The sequence below is a fragment of the Crinia signifera genome, chromosome 1 (assembly GCF_055691185.1).
Source record: "Crinia signifera chromosome 1, ASM5569118v1, whole genome shotgun sequence".
In the NCBI taxonomy this organism is placed as follows: domain Eukaryota; kingdom Metazoa; phylum Chordata; class Amphibia; order Anura; family Myobatrachidae; genus Crinia; species Crinia signifera.
Window position 1 is genome coordinate 192,769,031 of NC_139217.1, and position 22,977 is coordinate 192,792,007.

The 22,977-nt window shown below is 44.2% G+C and overlaps 1 protein-coding gene across 8 annotated transcripts in view; it reads right to left on the bottom strand.

Annotated features, from left to right (window-relative positions):
* PDLIM5 (PDZ and LIM domain 5) overlaps positions 1 to 22,977 on the bottom strand; it is a 190,068-nt gene that overhangs the window by 159,176 nt on the left and 7,915 nt on the right. For all 8 annotated transcript variants that reach the window (XM_083179095.1, XM_083179088.1, XM_083179096.1 and 5 more), the window contains exon 2: positions 2,912 to 3,060. In XM_083179095.1, the coding sequence (XP_083035221.1) occupies positions 2,912 to 3,010 (99 nt within the window). In that variant the 5' untranslated portion in view covers positions 3,011 to 3,060. The remainder of the gene's footprint in view (positions 1 to 2,911; positions 3,061 to 22,977) is intronic.

The window sequence follows — 22,977 nt, forward strand, 5'->3', positions numbered from 1 at the left end:
AATAAAGTTCTCCTTGATCCCTTTTAAATCCTGGTGTCTCCTTGCAAAAGGCACCCTCCTGTTTGAGGCAGGTGGCATGGTTTACAGCTGAGGATGTACAGCAGTGATTTTCAACCTTTTTCAGGTCGCAGCACACCTGACAAGACTTTAAAATTGCCAAAGCACACCAACAGTTTTTATCAAATATAAGACAAGTAATAACAAATATTGACATATATTTAATATATGTTGAGATCTGTTATTATTTCCTTTAAAATTAGTAGAAACAAATAGGTTTTACTTACATAAAATATCAGTGGGAAACCTATGCCCCCACTATGCCAGATAAGACATATGCCCCCAATATGCCAGATAAGACATATGCCCCACTATGCCAGATATCACATATGCCCCCACTATGCCAGATATCACATATGCCCCCACTATGCCAGATATCACATATGCCCCCACTATGCCAGATAAGACATATGCCCCCACTATGCCAGATATCACATATGCCCACACTATGCCAGATATCACATATGCCCACACTATGCCAGATAACACGTCCCCAATATGCCAGATAACACATATGCCCCCTCTCAGTGCAGCCGCTCGCCTCCTCTTCCCGCCTCCGCCGCTGAGCCCCTCAGCCCTGCACTGTGAATCATATTAATTGGTTACATTGCTCCTATGCCCAGCCAGCTGGCACATGCCATTCGCCCAGTGTTGCCTCCAGCTCCATCATATCATATGATGGAGCTGGAGGCAACACTGGGCGAATGGCATGTACCAGCTGGCTGGGCATAGGAGCAGTGGTTACCTGGCTGCTGATGATGGTGGCTGCTGTTCAGGCTCCGCTCTGGCCTGTGCAGGACGTTGAGGTGGTTGTGGCAGGCAGGGAGGGTGGGCCGTGGCCGGCTGCTGCTGGGGGTAAGGCGGCAGCAGAGGGTATGAGTGCCCGTGTCGGACCACCAGCCAGGTGATGCCAAAGCCTGGCTGGCAGCAAAGGAGAGGAGCGGGATGCCTGGGCTCTGGCTGCTGCTAGGAAGCTCCGGGGGTGCCGCAGGCCTGACAGGCACGGCGCGCAGCTCTGACAGGCGCTGTCTCAGGCTACCTGGCTGAAATGGCGCAGAGTAGAAAGGACCCTGGTGAGTTGCCGTGACACGCTGTCAGGTGGCACACCTAAGGACTGGCCGCGGCACACTGGTTGAAAAACTCTGATGTACAGTATCCCCAGCAACCTGAGCCATGGGCATTCATATTAGTGTAGCAATGTACTTTAATACTCCAGTGCTCACTCTAAGGCAGGCATGTCCAAACTAAGGCTCTCCAGCTGTTGTGAAACTACACATCCCAGCCTTCCTTGTCATAGTTTTAGCATTTCCTAATAACAAAACTGTGGCAAGGCATGATGGGACTTGTAGTTTCACTACAGCTGGAGGGCCATAGTTTTGACATGCCTGCTCTAAGGGGACCATTGAATATTTGCAGCTAATGTTATGGGGGTTAGCCGCAAATATTAAAGTGTCCTACAAATGTATCTAGGAGAGACCACAGCAGGAATCTCCGATACCTGCTTAGATCAATCCTGCCCCACCGAGAGCAACATCCCTCATAGGTTTCTATGGGGCATGCAATGCTGCCTGATGTACCAATATCGGGCAATATCGCATTGGGTCCAGTGGCTACCGCCATTCTGAGATGGCAGTTGCCCATTGTAGCCTATAGGCAGAGCACAGCAGATCACAAGGACAGGCTCCTTACATATATTCTGCAGAAAGGATCGCAACCCATATCGCATTGCATACTTATTCCCATAGTAAATTGGCCCCATAGGCTTATAGTCAATTATCAGCAAAAAAATCAGAAGAAGGATTTTCTTGATGGTTTACAGTGTTTTGTTTTTCGGGCAATGCAATTTGGACGGCTGGAAAAAAGCAAAATAGACCACAACACATTTTTCACCTGAAAAAACACACAGGTTTCAGTAAAACCTGTGTGTTTTCACTCAAATAACCCCCCCCCCCCCCCCCCCCCCCCCCCCCCAAAAAAAACCAGAACAGTTCTTGGGGAATTTGCTTCGCATGCTGGAGGCAGGTGAAACAAAATCCCAAATAAACTGCAGCACATGCCGGCATATCAGGGCTAATAGAATAGCCATGTGGACAATTACCCCATATAATTAATCAGAGGTAATTGAATATCAGTCTAGGTGCAGGATGCTGATCAGTAAGGAGGGCATATCACTCTAGTTAATGTAGCAATGCTTCAGTCATATCTAAAATGCTGCCCTTCAAATGTAATGTATGCCCTCCTCACTGATCAACACCAAGATAAATAATCTACCCATTTTATGATAAAATCCCACATATAAAAACTGCACATTTAAGTCCTACATCCCTTAATTTCCTAATATACTTAATGGGCCTGATTCTGGTTCACTGAATACTATAGAAGAAGCAGAATAGCAAAGAAACTGGTCCAACCTATCCCATTACCTGTTTTAATTAATTAATCCAGAGAAATCATTCATTGGGGTTATGAACATGTAGCAGAGACCCTGTATACACTTCTCAACTGAGCTTTTCAACCCATATTAAGCAACATATAATGCTATCCGAGGATGGTGGCATGCATACTCACAGTCCAGCTGCCACTTCCGGGCACTAGTTGCCAAACCCCCTCCCCCTATACAGTAAGCTACATGGTATATCCCTTAACATTTTGATAAAAAAAAAAAAAAAAAAAGAAGAACTGCTGATTTTTTTTTGTTTTCTTTTCAGGTTGTGTGAACGAACGAAACACTATCATGTAACTTTGCTAAGGACTGACAGCAGTAGAAAGGCAGCTTACTATAAATAAGTCTGAAGCAATGTGGTTCATGACGTATATGGCATCAAAACACACCACTGGCATCGGTTATGCTTACCCTTGAGATAGTCAGAGGCATGTTAAAGTCTTTGCCACCTTGAAGCCTGAAGCCCCATGGAGCTGGTCCAACTAAAGACACACTGTAGTTGCTTGTCATGTTGATTAAATGTTTACAACTGGAAGATGCAAATTTTCAAACTTTTGAACCTGTAAAACAAGAGTTTAAATAGTGGTTAAAAAAAAAAAAAAAAAAAAAACAACCAACCAACAATCATCACATAAGGATTTATATCAAAAGTCATACCAAAGTGTCTTAAAAACACACACAAAATTTTTTTTTGTGTCTAAATACTACTGACCCGTGTCAGATTTTTGCTCACTCGGCTCAGTGTGATACACAACAAATCTAACATGCCACATAGAGCATTTCCATTATTTGATACTCCCTAATCTGTGAAGGAAGAGAAAGATCCCTTTGACAAACTTATTCCATGAGGAGGGTGATTTGGCTACAGATAAAAGCACCAGAGACAATCCACCCTCATGTAAACACTTTCTAAACAAAAGAGGCACAGATCAACGAATGTGGAGTAAAGGTGCATACACCACTTATTGTGTAGGTGGCTACGTACGATTTTGACTAACTGATTTCCCTTGAACTCCCCAATATTGACTATATTTACTTAGGATTTTGACTATGCCAATTTTGAATGTACAGGTTGAGTATCTCTTATCCAAATTATTCCGAAAACCAGCCAAAATGTACTTTTTTGGGACCTACTGGGTACATCTGTAACTGGCACTACTTGGGACATGATATGTAACTGGAATTAAATATGTGCAAGAACAGGATTGCTCAGCATTCAAATTCAGTGACAGAGATAGTACACAACCTTTGTTTCATGTACTTATACAACATGAATGCAAGATACCTCATTCAAATATAAATACGGAAAAATTGGTTATCCAAATGCTTCTGGGTCCCGAGCATTTTGGATAAGGGATACTCAACCTGTACTAGGACACTAGACTGTATACTAATGTAGTTGAAATTGGGCTGCCTGCAGAATTAATTTTTGGTACTCTTTACTTAGCACGGCGGCCATCGCGGGCATTGAATGCACTAAAAAAAATCGGGTGCGACGCGACCAACGCGATGCCCGCGATTTCCCATAGGGAACAATGTTAAATTTCTCAATTGACCTGATTTTCCTGTTCAATGCCTCAATTGACCCGATTTTTCCATAGGAAACAATGTTAAATGGCCCACAGAGGCCAAATAGGCACCCTGAAGTGTGAAATGGCCCCCACAATCAGAAACTCAAATTGCACCATCTGTATGCACGTTAACAAACAGTAACTTTGGTAAAATAAACATAATTTATAGCAAATGCAAAAAGGGGTAATTTCATCAACCATGTTTTACAGAATTTGTCCGTTTGGCATAAATTTGCTGTCTCTCCGCTACATGGTCTTTGTTTTAAGATGGCAAGGAATAAAGCTCCATACGCATGGGGCGATGTGAGCCCGATGCTGAGCGATGTGCTTAAGCAAAGATCACTCAGCACACATCGCTGGCACACATGCAATGTATGCTGAGCAATCTATGCGGACCAGTGTCCTCTGGTGAGAACACTGGTGATCTGACTAGATTTTGCCTGCATGCAGTCAAAATCAAGTCAGGCAATTGTGATGCAGATCACTTAGAAATAGCCCTGGAATCGGCCAGTGTGTATAGGCCTTAAGCTGTTCAATTTATACCCGTTCTCACTGCAGGCAAATTCCAGGGTCTTGCATGTCCATGTTTTTTTTTAGCAGTGTGAACGGGTCAACCGTGTCTGCATTCCCGGATCTCATACACTGGTAAAACCCTTCTTTTTACCCGTGTTTGAGATCCGGGTATACAGACACGGGTCGACCTGTTCGCAGTACTAAAAAACCCATGTTAAAAAGGCAAATTACCGGGTAGAACTGCTTCACCTGGGAATTTGCCTAGCAATGAGAACGGGGGTCCCACGCCACAGCTCCTGGCATTTTAATGCTGGGTATATGCTGTGTACTTTACACTCGCAGTGTAAACACGGTATAAGTAAAATATTTGGTGTTATCTACTCACTACAATAATGCTGATAGCATAGCAAACAAAAATGTCAGGCTGGCTCATGGTTAACAAAGTCTTAACTTGATAAGGAATATCTTATCCGCAGACGTTTTACATAACTGGAATATCATAGATACTAATACTAACATTGCTTCCTTCTGTATTTACAGATGGCGCCGGCCTTATTATTGCCGCCTATGGCGATGTTTCCGACACACGCCATGGCGCATACATGTAGCGAATCGCCGTGGCGCTTCACGACGAGTGCAATATCACAGACCAACCACCAGATGTCACTTTTAAAAACCTCATTTGCGCATGCGTAAGATTTGTGCTTCAGCGCGTGCATGATGCGCAGGAATTACATGAACTTTATTATACGATGAGCACCTCTCTAATGCCGCTGGCACGAGCGTGATCCAGTCTCTTCAGCCGAGAGTGCATCATGCTGATGCGGACAGAGAGTGTCGTACATGTACGTCATGGCCGGGAGGTACTTCCCGACACATGACGTACATGTACGTCATGGCTTCTAACTGTCACTGCGTCTATAGACGCAGTGACAGTTAGGAGATGTAGCCGCACAGAGGCTAATGCGTAACATCAAACACCGTACTGTAGTTCTAAAGGTTGTACGACACGGACGCTATGCGTCTCAGTATACAGTACAGTATTGTTCTAAAGGCGGTCACAATATTGGAAACTTGGTCACAATATGGTTTTGCAGCATTACGCATGACGCTCGAGCTAACGGGACGCTCGAGCTAATGAGACGCTCGAGCTAATGAGACGCTCGAGCTAATGAGACGCTCGAGCTAATGAGACGCTCGAGCAGCAACGACGGTATCCGCTCCCCGTCGCTAGGCCCTGCTTTCCCCGTCAGCTCCTGACTGTTAAGCTACAGGCTGGGTGTAGAATCAGTCATGGTAGTATAGTAGTCATTACACTGTACAGTTCTTGGCTGTAGTGTAGTGGTTATCTGCATGGTGTTTCACGCCGGAGACCCGTGTTCGATTACGGCGTTAAACCTTTAATATTATAGTATCAAATTTTACAGTTTTAACTAAGATATAATTATTGACAATATACTGTGTGATTAAAATATAATTATTTATATTTACAGTATAGTATTACATTTTACAGTATATTGTATAAGTAATTTATTACAGTATATAAAAACTACTGATAAACTACTGATAAACTACTGTACCCACTACTCAGCGGCGGGCGCACAGAATGGGACGCTGTTCCGCACAGGACGCACGGCGCATAGCACGCACGGCGCATAGCACGCACGGCGCATAGGACGCACGGCGCACACGCTAATGCAGTGTACTGTAGGCGCCATTATCTGTATCGCTAGTATCTGTTCAGTACAGTATGTCGGACACTGGCAGAGTCAGGAGGGCAAGGCCCTTTGGCAGAGGGGAGCTCCTCACCCTGGTGGCTTGGCGGGACAGGCTCCTGGTCTCTAATCGGGAGATTGTGGAGGCCTACCAGGGGGCCCGTCAAGCCATCAGGGTGAGGTTCCATAGAGACAGGCCAGTTAGGAGCCTCCAGAGGAGATGGTCCGACCTGGTCCGTCGGGACCCTCAACTGCTGCACTCCCTCAGGCAAAGTAAGTACTGTACATACTGTACCTGTACAATGTTGAGTGCTATTGTATACAGTATTTTTTTACTTGTTGCCATGGTGGATTTTACAGTATACTGTACCTGTATTTTTTTTTAATGTGCTGATTGCTGTACAACTGTTCAGGTAGATTTTACAGAACTTGCTATTAGAATTAGAATTTAGAATTAGGGGGTGTGTCATTCTCCACCTGAAGGGTGTGTCTACAGTACTTCCATACAGTACACTACTGTACTGTACATGGAGATACTGTATTGTGTGGGGGGGGGGGGGGCGCTGACCTGGACAGAGAGGTTTTTTGGACCGGGTCTGAGAGCGCCAGAGTCAGCTGTTCAGCAGTGGTATTGATACAGATTTGGGGGGAGCAGTATTAGACAGGTCCTTCTGAGCATTGTTCCGCTCTCCAACTCCAGGGCCTGGACCCCACTTCTTACATTCCCATTCCTGCAGCCACCAGACCTGGTTTCCAGCCCATGGTTGGGGTGATGTCAACATGTTAACCCCCGGAATCCATGGCAGATCATGTACTGTACAGTAAATTCTTTGCAATGAGCATGTTAATCCCTTCCAGAGTGTGCAACACCTGGAAGACCAGGTTCATCCCATGGCACTGTACAATAAAGCACAGGTGACGCAAAATTTCGGCGCGGGGGTCCTAGACACATGACTTTCATCATGCGCCCAAAACTTTATTTAAAAGAGTTTGGAGATACTAAATCGCTAGGACATACTGTACTGTATAGTTTTATTAAATATCATTCTACAAAATACTGTACACACTGTATTCCAATAGAAAAAACCCTGAGGATGGCCCGCCAGCTCTGGAAGCACGTCTGGCACGGCCCGCCCCTTCGTGGATTCTTTGCTCTGCAGGAGATGTTGAAGTGTAATGACCTGTATTAGCCGACCCCCTCCACCCCTGGGGGGAGGGGAGGAGGCGCTTGACTTCATTACTCCTTGCAAGAGACAATACAGTATTGCAGCGTGTGAAATAGGGCTTTCTTAAACCAGTCACCCCCGGCAAACCTCGCACTGGACGCTTCAACTCATACTGTAACTCTTGGTCCTCGCGGAGGTTCAGTCGCATTAGCGGCTAAATCTCCCGAGTGTACTATCTAGATTCGGACGCAGATGCGCCTGAACCTCCGTGAAGTCTGGTCTGTCAGGACTCGGCTTGTGAATCCTTCAGTACACATTTAGTGGTCTACGCTAGCTTTATTGATTACTGTGCATTTATAAATAAATAAATGAATGAATAAATAAATAAACATCAAAATTATCTTACAACCCCCTCCCCTCCGTAATCGAACTCGGGCCTCCTGCTTGGATTGCCGCGCAGCTAACCACTAGACTACTGCACGGTCATGTAAACCGTGGCAGGAGGAGGAGGAGCAGCAGTTGTGATGGCAAAACCAGTACCCCTGCAGCCTCTGAGACGCCCCCCTGGCGAGAACCCCGAGGACGGCACGGCCCGCCCCTTCGTGGATTCTTTGCTCTGCAGGAGATGTTGAAGTGTAATGACCTGTATTAGCCGACCCCCTCCACCCCTGGGGGGAGGGGAGGAGGCGCTTGACTTCATTACTCCTTGCAAGAGACAATACAGTATTGCAGCGTGTGAAATAGGGCTTTCTTAAACCAGTCACCCCCGGCAAACCTCGCACTGGACGCTTCAACTCATACTGTAACTCTTGGTCCTCGCGGAGGTTCAGTCGCATTAGCGGCTAAATCTCCCGAGTGTACTATCTAGATTCGGACGCAGATGCGCCTGAACCTCCGTGAAGTCTGGTCTGTCAGGACTCGGCTTGTGAATCCTTCAGTACACATTTAGTGGTCTACGCTAGCTTTATTGATTACTGTGCATTTATAAATAAATAAATGAATGAATGAATAAATAAATAAACATCAAAATTATCTTACAACCCCCTCCCCTCCGTAATCGAACTCGGGCCTCCTGCTTGGATTGCCGCGCAGCTAACCACTAGACTACTGCACGGTCATGTAAACCGTGGCAGGAGGAGGAGGAGCAGCAGTTGTGATGGCAAAACCAGTACCCCTGCAGCCTCTGAGACGCCCCCCTGGCGAGAACCCCGAGGACGGCACGGCCCGCCCCTTCGTGGATTCTTTGCTCTGCAGGAGATGTTGAAGTGTAATGACCTGTATTAGCCGACCCCCTCCACCCCTGGGGGGAGGGGAGGAGGCGCTTGACTTCATTACTCCTTGCAAGAGACAATACAGTATTGCAGCGTGTGAAATAGGGCTTTCTTAAACCAGTCACCCCCGGCAAACCTCGCACTGGACGCTTCAACTCATACTGTAACTCTTGGTCCTCGCGGAGGTTCAGTCGCATTAGCGGCTAAATCTCCCGAGTGTACTATCTAGATTCGGACGCAGATGCGCCTGAACCTCCGTGAAGTCTGGTCTGTCAGGACTCGGCTTGTGAATCCTTCAGTACACATTTAGTGGTCTACGCTAGCTTTATTGATTACTGTGCATTTATAAATAAATAAATAAATAAATAAATAAATAAATAAATAAATAAATGAATGAATAAATGAATAAATAAATAAATAAATAAATAAACATCAAAATTATCTTACAACCCCCTCCCCTCCGTAATCGAACTCGGGCCTCCTGCTTGGTTTGCCGCGCAGCTAACCACTAGACTACTGCACGGTCATGTAACCCGTGGCAGGATGTGATGGCAAAACCAGTACCCCTGCAGCCTCTGAGACGCCCCCCTTGCGAGAACCCCGAGGACGGCCCGCCAGCGTCTGATACCTGTAGTTCTTTCATGGATTGTCTGAGTTTGTCCTTTCATAGATTAGTGCTGTCATGTACTGTAGTACTGTACTTTATTTTAGCGCAAGTCGATACCGTCCAACTCTGGAAAGGCAGGAGGCACTTTGACTTCAGCGCCTCCTCCATTTGCTCACTTGTACTGTATTGTACGTTCACTAGTGTCTCATTTTAATTTACTTTACTGTACTGTACTGTACTTTATCATTTCCCACGAGCACCTCATCGTGCATGAGCGTCTAATCGCGCACGAGCTTCTCATACAGTATAGTAATACGGCGAATGGAGGAATCACTCCGACTGTATCTTGATGGAGCATTAGCCACCCAGTGGTGGCAGATTGTATTACATGGCGAGCAACCATGTCGCTTGGCGGACGCCAGCGCCATAAAAATATCGATGCGCCAGAACCTCCGCCATGGCGTCCAGGCGGCAATAATAAGGCCGGCGCCATCTGTACTCTCACAAAAATAATAAGGCAGAAAACACAGGGGAAGTTTTAGAAATATTTCAAAATATGTTTAAGGGTATAAACAAAAAGACATTTAAGGCCCCATCCACTAGTGCGATTATGGCCATTTTAATCAGATTTCGAGGCATTGGATGAAAAGGGCCCATATCGTGTGTGTTTAACCTCCGATGATTGTAATCCGATGCACAGTCCCGTATGCATGAGATCAAAGCTGGAGATAATCACTGCTGCACCAAGGACTCGTCGGATCCAGGACCGAAAAATGGGATTGCATGTGATATATCGCATGCAAAAAGGACCACATGGAGATATATTGCACGTGATCCTGCCATCCGGGACCTTCCCCGATGGCTCAAGGGGTAATAGGCTAGGACTTCTCTCCTCGGAGAAGCTCACAGTAGTGGATCCCCCCGGGGCCTTTAGACTCTGAAACCATGCATCTGCTTTACATTCATTTTTGTTTGCCAATATTATTGGGCTGAATAAAGTCCTACCTTTTTAATATGACCATCCAATGCAATGGCAGTCACATACAACCTATAGTAACCAACATTTGAAAATCATTCCTGGGAATTTTTGAAATTGGAAAGGTGGATAGGGGATAGTTAGTTATGCATGGTGCATTCATATAGAGCATTAGTGCACTACAATCATCATCATAACATGTTGGTGACAGCCAAGAAAAAAAAAAAAAAAAAAAGTCAGACCCAGAGCTGCACCACTAAATTAGAGAGAAAGATGGCAATGATTGCTGATGTGCAAGTTCCCACAGTACTCCACAGCTCCAGGAAGGTGACAGGTGTTTTTCTGACCCTCAGCCCAACTCTGCTCACTGATAAATAAGAGGCACAATACTAAAGTCCCCCATATAAACATTGCTGCTCATCCTTGAATACCTGCCATTTAGCCTCAAAATAGCCACACTGGCTTCACATGACCATCATTGTTTTACTCATATCTGTCAGGTCCGTTTAGAAAAAAAAATCACAATTGCAAGCTACTGTATACCCTGAAATATCTTCACTGTACAAAGCTGGCATATACTTCAAAACACTTTTCATTTTATAGTCATACACAGGTACAGACAGGTTATGGGAGGACCGGAGAATGCTCTCAATAATATTTTTATATTGTGCCGGTTGAAGTGGGTTGGCTGAAAAGCAGCTAGATATTTTTGCTTAAGACAAACTAAACAAAATAATAATTCTTAATAGGTGGCAAGCATTGACAATGGGGAAACATAAACAAAAAGCCACACCTATTATTAATACACTTTATTTATACAGTATAGCTCCAGTACAATATACAGGGCTTTACAAAAAGATTAAACCAAAAGGACAAATAGAAGGTAGTTATTGTCCATTTAATATGCATTCCCAGCAGTCACTGTATTACAATATTTGTCCCAGTTAATGCAAACTAAGATCTGCACCATGGCTTTACACCTGCAAAGAGAATTAATTTAGCCGGTACTGGACTTGGAGAAGAGAACAATCCCAGCAAACAGCTATTCGGTTTTACTTGGCTGACCATACATTTTTTTTTTTTTCCCAAGTCTAAAGCCCCATAAACACTAGTTGATCCCAATATAGTTAACTATATTGGCTGCGGGCAGGCAATATAGTGCGTACACACTAAAGCCCCTTTCAGACTGCACTTATTACTCAATATGTTGCCATTTTTTTTACGGTTTCAAAATGGTAATATGTGCGGTCTGAAAGGTCCAGAGTGAATTCACATTTCAAAAAGACGTAAAAACTGTAAAAAAAAAAACCAGGGTCCTACCCATTTCAGACCCGGCCCGGTTTTTTTTTGCAGGCTGAAATGAATCTGAAAGGGTACCCAGGCAGCAGTGAGCACTATTGGTCTCGCTCCATGCATATTTAATGAGCGGGGCCCCAGCGCAGTGCACACTTAATGAGCGGGCCCCCCTTAATTATATTATGCACAGAGCAGGATAAGTGCATCAGGGATCTGTAGTGAGCAGGGCAGCATGCCAGGGATGCTGCTTCCTGTCTGCTGTATTCTATGGTGCTCCTCTCAGCCTGACCGTGGTGACATCAGCAGCCTGTCTCATAGCTACTGTGTGTCCTGTTCTCCAGCTGCTTTCACACCGCAAACCTGCTTGAGACCCGGTATTTATGTGGGGTGTGAAAGGGGTTTTTAACTTGCTCTGACCTGTTTTAATAAACGTTTTAAATACTGGGTCTAAGCAGGTTTTGCAGTATGAAAGCAGCATAAGCGATATCGGCTGTCGATATTTAGTGATGTCACCAGGACTTATTTATTTATTAACAGTTTGTTAAATAGCGCAGGACTTGTTAAATATGCGAGTCATTTGGCTATATTGCCAAATTAGCCTACATGTTCAGCAGACAATCATCGTTATAGAGTGTATACACTAGACAACATTGTGAAAGATATCGCTCGGAAGCACTGAGCGAGATCTTTCACAATATCCTAAAAAATTATTATAAACCCAAAATGAAACAGACATATGGGATTATCTAAACACTGAAAATACAACTACATTAGGGCATATTTATTATAAATTTCGGTACTTGTTACCTAGAACGGCGCCCATCGTGGGCATCGCATGTACATCGCATGCCATTATAATGGCTTGCGATGCCCGCGATTTCACATAGATATGAATGGAAAAAGGTAAATCGCGTCGGTCGCATCGCATGCGGCCAAAAAACTGCATGCGATGCGACCGACGCGATTACCGCGATTTACATAGGGAACAATGTTAAATGGCCCAATTGACCCGATTTCACATAGGGAACAATGTTAAATGGCCCACAGACCCCAAATAGCCACCCTGAAGTGTGAAATGGCCCCCCCAATTGTTAACGCCACCCCACGATCAACCCGAAGCAAGGCGAGCGCAGCGAGCCCGCGAGGGGCGGCGGTACGCATCCTCCGACCTTTTCATACCCCCACTATCCACGTCGGCGTGGAGTTGAGAATAGAAAGTGTGGCGAGCGCAGCGAGCCACCGAGCCCGAAGCGTGGCGAGCCCCGCGAGGGGACGCGGATACCTGTGGAGCCCGCGGATACCTGTGAAGGTATCCGCGTCCGCTCGCCACGCTTCGGGCTCGGTGGCTCGCCACACTTTCTATTCTCAACTCCACGCCGACGTGGATAGTGGGGGTATGAAAAGGTCGGAGGACGCGTACCGCCGCCCATCTCCACGCTTCGGGTTGACGTTGATCGTGGGGTGGCGTTAACAATTGGGGGGGGGGGGGGGCATTTCCCACTTCAGGGTGGCGATTTGGGGTCTGTGGGCCATTTAACATTGTTCCCTATGTGAAATCGGGTCAATTGGGCCATTTAACATTGTTCCCTATGTAAAATCGCGGTAATCGCGTCGGTCGCATCGCATGCGATTTTTTGACCGCATGCGATGCGACCGACGCGATTTTTTTACTTGCGATGCCTAGGATCAAAATCGTCGGCGCCGTTCTAGGTAACAAGTACCTAAGTTTCTTGTTCTTTTCATACTGTGATGCAGATAGTGCAATACAATTGTGTTGTGCATACATGATTTTGCATGTAGCACACATATACTGGACAGCTTTATAATATATAGTGTTCCCGCTAGGCTGTTTTAGCGGGGCGCTGCGCCCTGCCGATTTTTAAAGGGCAGAATGCGCCCTGCCCCTCTAGCAGCGCCCCGCTAAAACAGCCTGCCGGAGTGCACCGGTGAAGCCCAGCGCCGCCATAGATTGCGGTGCACGGCGCTTTCAGCAGCTTGAGGACATAGTTACGGCCGGGCACGCCCCCTTCAGTGATGCGGCGGCACGCCCCCTTCAGTGCCGCGGCGGCCCGGGCACGCCCCCTTCAGTGCCGCGGCAGCCCGGGCACGCCCCCATTTGTGACGCGGCGGCCCGGGCACGCCCCCATTTGTGACGCGGCGGCCCGGGCACGCCCCCATTTGTGACGCGGCGGCCCGGGCACGCCCCCATTTGTGACGCGGCGGCCCGGGCACGCCCCCATTTGTGACGCGGCGGCCCGGGCACGCCCCCATTTGTGACGTTGCCGTGCCCGGTCCGCCCCTCCAGCGCCCTGCCCCGTTTGGTTCCTAGAAGGAACACTAATATACATTAAAGCCGTGTACACATGGCGATTCTTCCAGACGATTTTTACAAAACATTGTCAAAATCGTCCCTTGTGTACATATCGGGCGATAGCGTTACGCGGCCCTGAAGCTTTGCTATTGCCCAGCAAAATAGACAGTGCATGCAAGAATATTTTCACTAGACGCTGTCTGCACTGTGTATTTGGCTGTGGCTGGGGAAGGCAGGATGTAGTTAGTCGTCTAATCTCTGACTGCTAACTAGATCTTGATTACACACGGGGCTCAATCCAAATTACCCCTTAAATTGATTTGTTACAAACTTTAACTGATATTTTCCCCCCGCAGAAAATTGCCTTCTACAAAAAGGACAGACATCTTCTTACACACAATTGCGGAGCTGTCTTACTCCAATCAAGCACATCCCAAATGTCAACACTCTTTCGGCTAGACAGAATTACAGCCAATTTATGCACTCTAGTATCTAAACACATTAAGCAAATAAGCCTTCTGCTGGGTAAATCGACATACCGGTGTAAAAGCCCTTGCTCTCCATTTACTAACTGGTCATTGCTTAGATAAACATTGATTCTACAGAAAGTCTGAAAATATTGTCAAGATTTAAGGTGCCCATACACTGCCTGCGACGTCTCGCAGCAGTGTACGGACACCCGACAGAGTGCGAGCCGCCAGAACCTTCCCGGCGGCAGGGACACATGCGATCCGTTGTGATGGATCGCATGCGTCCCTGCTTCCCGCCCCAGAACGGGGGGTCGGACGGCCAGCCAGTCCGACCACCTAGTCGGGTCCGATGCGCACGGGACCGCGCATCGGACCCGACTGCATGTCAGGGAGAGGCGATTTGGTCCGATTTAACAGGCCGATTGGTCGCAATTGGCTGAAATCGGACCAAATCGCCTCGATGTATGGGGGCCTTAACACTTTGTTAAAATAAATGCAGATTTTTCTTTGTTTTATGTTTTCATGTACAGTATTACCATTCTGGAAAAAAATTACGGTATATTTTTTGCATGAAGTTTAGCCCACCAGCCACAATGGCTTTATAAAACAAGATTACAAAACGAATTAGCATTACCTTAACATAGCTTAGGTCTATTATTTATGAAACCATTACATAAAAGACGTTATTCCAATGTGTCAGAGTGCCTAAATCTAAATATTGTCCAGTGTGCGCTTGTGTGTCATCCGTGACATTCTTAGTCGGCCCTGCCAACGCTAGCAAGGTCCAGTCTGCAGCATGGCTCCTGCTCCCTCCCACATGGGCAAGTGTGTATGCACTTGTCACAGCTGGGAACCCAAAATCTCACCACGTACACACAAATTTAGTGTGTACCCAGCTTAAGTCAATTTTGTGTTCAGTCAGAAGAAAATGTATAAAAAAAAAAAAAAACACTTTACATTCTCCAAATAACTACGATCCCATTAACAAACGCACAGGTGTGTTGGCAGTAGTTCAACACACCTCCAATTCAGAGCCATCATTAGTACTCAAACTGGTTGCAGTCCTACATGGTTTGTTAAAAAATTCAAAGTAAACAATTCATATATCATTTATTTATTTTTTTACATCGCAATGAAAATACTGCAAAATATTGTATGTGCAGCATGCATGCCAGCACTATCTTTACACTGCATATTAGAGTTAACCACTCTGCACCTCCATAACTACCTTCTGCTCTTTACATCAATTTTCCATCTGGCAACACAGAGGGGTTTGTTTACAAAGACGGGAGTTCTATTGAAGATGGATTTTGCTATGGGCAACCAATCAGAATATATATATTTAGCAAATAGATAAAAATCAATAGAACTTCAAAAACAACATAAATAAACCCCAGAGAGGTTTTTCCAGGTTCAGTTCCACCAAACTGCATTTTTCAGCATACCAGTTCCATGTACCTAGCCGCAATAAGATGTATGAAGTGTCGTTATGGGTGAGAAGGGGCATCAGTGCACGTTATGTACACTAATACCACTGCTCCCCATGTAAGAAGGAGCCAGGGTGCACCAAATGACTGCACCCTTGTCCATATCGGTGCTGCTATCTAAATGATAGAAGGCCGATATGCAGGGGAAAAGTATGAATGTCAGTGCTGACTGTTCTGCCACTGCAGCTATCCATGTCAACTGCTACAGGGTGGTGAAGCCCTATCCCTACAACAGGGACAGTGCTGTCCCTGCTGCTGGCTCCGGGGTGCGCTGGAGATCTTGCGTGAATAGCGAGATCTCGTGCATGGCCAGTACAGCCAGCTGGGGGGGGGAAATGCGTCAGTTTGAGTTGATAAGCAGTCTCCTCAAGGGGACATCGCCGTAGGGTGGAGCTTGCGCTCCCTCGCTTCGGCAGACAAGATGTTCATACATCTTGTCGATGTCCCTACCTGCTTCACCTAGTTAATGAGGTGAAGCAGGAAGTGTTATAGCGGCGCGATAAACGCAGCTTTAATACATCTGGCCCAAAATGTGTATTTTATTCATGCGCACACACACACACAAAATCACAACCATGTGCAAATAAACCTGCACCTGTATACAGGGGAAAGGCAATGGATAGGGATGGGCAAGCATTTTAGTACCATAGGCAAAAGTTCCCAAGGCTCAGTGAAGTGAAAATCAAGGAGGGCATCTTTGTTGGACCACAAATATGAAATCTCTTCAAGGAAAAAGATTTTGAATCTTAACAGGTGATGAGAAGACTGCTTGGAACAATTTTGTCTGGTAGCACAAAACTTTTTGGCAAATAAGAAGGCAGCAAACTACGATGACCTGGTTGAAAATATGATTTCCCCATATCAGACACTTAGGTGCAAATAGGTCTTCTAAGATGCATTTTCTTCATTCTCACTTCCTAGCTGCGGTGCCGTTAGTGATAAACACGGTGATTGTTTTCACCAGGATATTTCTGAGATGGAGAAGAGAGATACCAGGGGAAATGGAATGCTTCAATGCTAGCAGACTATTGTTGGACACTTCTCAGAGATGCCCCAGACATAGGGCCTTATTCGAGTTCACTCTTTCTGACAAAATCCTTCTTAGATGGACAAAACCATGTGCACTGCAGCAGGGCAGATGTAACATGTGCAGATAGAAATAGATTTGGTGATTTTTTGGTGATTCTTTGCAGGGTAAATACTGGCTGCTTTATTTTAACACTGCAATATAGATCTCACTTTGAAGTAAAACCCCACCCAAATCTAATTAGATCTGCACAAGTTACATCTGCCCCCCTGCAGTGCACATGGTTTTGTCCATCTAAGAAGGATTTTGTCAGAAAGAGTGAACTCGAATAAGGCCCATAGTGTAGAAGCGACTTGCAAAACGAAAGCGGCATTAAAAACAATGATTTGTATTATTGTTGATGTTGTATATTTATATTAAGTTATTGGAAAAACAACAAATGTGAAGAACTATATTACGGCAACAAATCTTTTCAATTGTCATTTTCAGCACCCTAAATTATATTAATAAACATATGGAATTTTTAGGATCCAAAAAAAAATATATATATTTTTTTTAATTTGTTGTTCAGTGATATTTATTAAAATATATAGATAGATATATATATATATATGAAACGGATGGTAACCGGCACTCAGCTCCTTGCTGACTGAATCGTGTCCCGTGCCCTCGCTGTGAAGTGTCCAAACGACACCACTGTATGTAATCCTTTAGATGCGCAGCACTGAGGTCTTAGGCAAAATAAAGCAATGTGTAGCCTAGTTGCAGGTTGACGTTTCAGCCACTTTATTGTGGCTTTTTTCAAAACAGCTTACATGTAAGCTGTTTTGAAAAAAGCCACAATAAAGTGGCTGAAACGTCAACCTGCAACTAGGCTACACATTGCTTTATTTTGCCTAAGACCCCAGTGCCACGCGTCTAAAGGACTATATATATATATATATATATATATATATACATATACACACACACCCCTTGATTAGGCTTTTCATTGATAAGTACCCCCTCCTCTCATTTTGAAATATGGACAGTACTTAGCGGTATGCGGATCCTATGCATGTCCTTATATTAAGGAGGAGCGGAGGAGTAGTATACAGCAAGGAATCATGCCCTTCTGTGTCTGGCCGCTGGTTGTGTACTATCTCCAGGATTCCCGCTAACACCGGTAGGCTTAATGCCGCTGCTTCCTCCACCTTTGTCAGTGCTGGGCAGATGACTGCTGATGTCTGAGGGCAGCATGGGAAGCTCCCAGTGGATTGCTGGTCAGGCATATGACGCAACATAGTTTGTCTCCATGGCATTGGGTCTTCTTCAGCCATCAAAAGACCTTTTCATCGTCCGCCATTCCCAATATTATTTTCAAGTACCCCCAACTGGTCTGCAGAGTACCCCCAGGGGTACAAGTACCCCAGGTTGGGAACCACTGTCCTAGACCAATTCAAATTATTTATGGACAAAACCAGTGCTAATGGCTGCCAATCATAAAATATGTGTACAATCAGAGCAAATCCTACCCTTTAACACAATCTACTTAATTTTATATAGGTTTTTTTGTTTGGCCTAGGGGTGCCGTGGAAAAATTCTACTATTCTAGGTTGCCTTAATTCGAAAAAGATTGGGAACCCCTGCACTTGACCATTGTTTCTACTTCCAACACATAAACTCCAATAAGGATTGTTAACATGCCGACTAATATAATCCTGCCCCTATAAACCTACCCCCTGTCAGTGGTTTTAATGTTATGTATTATGGGTATATGACATTGAATTACTTTTGCATTTGTTGTACAGTAATAAAATGGACAATGTATTAAGTTTGCTGTATTGACTCCACAGCCCTAATACATGCAAACATCACAGGTGTATAAACGCAACACATTTCTTCAGTAATGTAATGCCTTGTTAGCAATATATATATTGTATTCCTGAATTATTATTGGAGAAAAAAAAAAACCTCACAATTCATTATTTGCCTTATTTGACTTACTCCCATGTGCAAAACCTACATCTCTGAGTGGTTATAATCCTTTCCACACATTTTTATCACAATTTTGGCAGAGTCAAAGCATGTAATCCAGCTTCTGGTATTCAGTGAATATGCAGAAATCTAGAGCATCCAAGGTGATACAGACATTCCCTGTACAAAGGGGTTTATTCTAGTTCATTCTTTCTGACAAAATCCTTCTTAGATGGACAAAACCATGTGCACTGCAGGGGGGCAGATGTAACATGTGCAGAGAGAATTAGATTTGGGTGAGTTATTTTGTTTCTGTGCAGGAAAAATACTGACTGCATGATTTTACACTTCAATATAGATCTCATTTTGAAGAAAAACCCCACCCAAATCTAATTCTCTCTGCACAAGTTACATCTGCCCCACCCGCAGTGCACATGGTTTTGTCCATCTAAGAAGGATTTTGTCAGAAAGAATGGACTAGAATAACCCCCAATACTACTGGGCTAGCAATGGTGAACGGACTGCGAAGAGTCAAAAAAACAAAAAAGAAGAATATTTCACACAACTCATTAGGTTACCAACCTAGTTGAAGAGGTCGACTATACATATTATATTTTTAGGTTGCAGAACATGAAGCGCCAATTAGTGTACAGCATCCGCTTGCCATACTTTATGTAGCATCAGTAAGATTAGTCCAAAAGCAGGTTCTTAAACAGAAAATGTAACAGCTAGACTTGCTCAAAGTCCTGGAACTAATTCCATGCATACACAGCCCCTTCTGTGCAAAGAAACAAATAAGCTATAGAGCATTAATGTTTGATGAGTGAAACAAACCCAAAGTTATTAGCTTCACCCACGTGCATGCTCCTGAGGGCACACTCTGCATGCTTTCATCTCAAGTTCATCTGTCCCTCATTGTTATGGGACCAACACACAGGGCGACAATTCAGTCATTTGAGCGATTTTATTAAGTCGCTCAGAAAAGTACTGAAACTGCATGTAAGACCACACAGCAATTTATACACACGGCCCCGCTGGTCTGAATCCAGAAGCGATTAATAACCTACATGCAGGTTATTAAAATCGGTTGGGGCAGTGTTCTCAAAGGAGAACACCGACCCTGACACCTCGCTCAGCAAACAGCACTCTGCAGCGATGTGTGCTGAGAGAAACCAAGCGTTCTGAGCAAAGTAGCTTTGCTCAGAACGCTTGTTGGCCAGTGTGTAGTTCGCTTTAATTCAACAACAGTTCCTACAGAGCAGTACACCTCTAATTGGGCCGAGGAGCATTCTAAGCGATGCTTATCCAGCAGTCGGGATAATAATCGTCGGGGCGGGGCGATCTAGTGAGATCACTAATGCTGCTTCCACATTGCCAAAACGTTTGAGACCCGGTATTTTGAAACGGTATTTAAAACGGTATATTACCGTTTTAAACCCCTTTCACACTGCACATAAATACCCGGTCTCAAGCAGGTTTGCAGTGTAAAAGCAGGACAGACAGTAGCTATGAAAGCGCAGTGCATATGTAATGAGCCGCTCATTACATATGCATATATGTAATGAGTGCAGTGCATATGAACGAGCAACTCATTACATATGTGCATATGTAATGATTGGCTCATTACATATGCACTGTGCTCATTACATATGCAATTAGCAGCTCATTACATATGCACTGCGCTTTCGGAGCTACTGCCTGAGTCCTATACACCGATTCAGAGCCATTCACACTGCATGAAAAACCGCTCTGAACTGTGTAGGCTTTTTACCTGTTTGCAAATACTGGTTATTTGTAACCGGTAAATGCAGACTGGTGCTTTCACACTGCAGCTCTAAAAATGAAATAAAAATTTGCAATATACTGGTTAAGAGCTGCAGTGTGAAAGGGGTATTAGAAAATGCCCAAGGATTGCCATGTGTGTTGGTCCCATAAGATATTTGTGCAACATCTGACTTCCCTACATTAAATATATAAGTGCCGGTGTCTGTGCCACTTAAAAACAAAACAGTAGTTGAAGGATTCTTGGAGACTAAGACAACCAATTACTGAAGTTTCATTGCAGTGTTATTTATTTTCATTTAGAACTTCAGCTGTACTTTCCAAGTCTCTGTAAAATTACTTTTTGCTTGTTATAAGTCCTTGTGATTCCTTATGTATCAAGTGAAGTTTGCTGGTTTTCAAGATATCCAATACGTCAAACCAACCAGTGAAGAACAACAACAATTACTACATGTACTGTGACTGCAAACAGACTGGGCCAAGAACATAGGATGTACTGCCAAAACAATTAGGGTGCTAGAAAATAATCTCCTCAAGTGCCATTAATGCAAAATGTTAAGTGAACATCTAAATAAAGACAAAATATTTTAAGGGATGGATAAATATAGATGTGAAAGAAGAGAAGCACAGATAAAAGGGAGCACAAGTTTGGTGTTGTTGCCATCTGTAATATGGATGGGTAACATTTTACTCAATGACCAATCACTTTATTAGTATTTCTCAGTATTTACAAGGGGAAGATGGGCACCATTTAAGTGAGTTTATGCTCACATTTGTGTAATGATATACAGGCTTGCTTACTAATGCATAGTAAACATATTTGCATATTAGTATTTCTCAATAAGCTTCACTGTTAAAGCCTATGCAAAATAAAAAAACAGTAATAAATAGATGTCCAAATCATCATAGGAAATAGTACAATGCTTGTCGAGCTTTATCAAAGAAAAAATAATAATAATTAAGTCACCAATACAGACTGATCCTTGTTTAAACATGCACATTTAAACAGTATTGCAATAAGCCCGAGTGATCCCCTGTCACCTATGGCTACTAAACCAATGACAGCACCCCTATTTCCCTTCCTATGATTGTAAAGGCTATATTGGCCTTTGCAAGACCAGGTGCCAGAGTTATCACCATTTTGAGCAAACACTGGTTAATAGCTCTCCTGCTTCTGTCCTGTGGTGAACACCAGCAACCATTTATAGAACATGCTATGTGAACGATCATTAGCAGGATGGATTATATTCAAACTGCCCTAAAAGCACATGTATACTAGCGTTTATTTTCAGGAAGACAAACAACCTATCAGTATTTTTTTGGATTGTGTGAGGAAACCAACACAAGAGCAGGGGAATATACAAGTTAGGGCTATGGTTGGAATTCAACCAATGACCTCAGCGCTGTGAGGCAGTATTGCCCACATTTATCACCTAGCCTTGGAAATTACAGAATTAACAATAGACTCCCCAACAAATCTTGGTAGCATGTTCTAGCAGATAAATATTTATATAGAGACATTCCTAACTTAACAACCTACCTGTTATCGACCGCTCAGACTTACGACCTGGCCTTCTTTTATCGAACACACTGAGACTGTTCAGACTTACGACCTGCCCAGACTGTTTAGTGACCCGTGCTGCGCATGTTTGGCAGCGTCTCCGCAACATGTCAGAGAACAGAAGTATGACGTTTCTATATTTAGAAAGTGTACTGTACTTGTATTATGTATTTTTCTACACGTTTGTTTAACGACCAATTTTTTTTAAGGGTCCGAGTCGTAGGAACGGAACCTGGTCGTTAAGTGAGGAATGTCTGTACTTACATTTTGATAAACCAAGAAAGTGAATAAAAGTCAGCCCATACTCTTATAGATCACTGCTAGTTTATAGGTTTATCAAAAATCTTTCACCCTAACCCAATAATCCTCCACTGTGTGGGGAAACCGTAGTTCTTTGCAACTTCACGCTGCACAGCTCATTTCAATTGATTCAATAAATAAATATTAAATGTATCCAATGTGGGATACTTATGTTTTCTCATTGGCTGCAAGAACTGTTAAAATCAGCTTAACTAATCATATCTACAGGTTGAGTATCCGTTATCCAAATTATTCCGAAAACCACACATTCCAGAAAGTGAATTTTTTATTTTTTTTGCTAAAAGCGGTACTTATGTAGTATCTGGGCGTCCGATTTAGAAATCGGATCGGATCGCATTGCATCGCATGCGACCAAATCGTATGCGATGCGATGTGATGGTCAAGATTTTTCCATAGGATTCAATGTTAAAATGGTCTGAGTCCATTTTAACATAGAATTCAATGGGA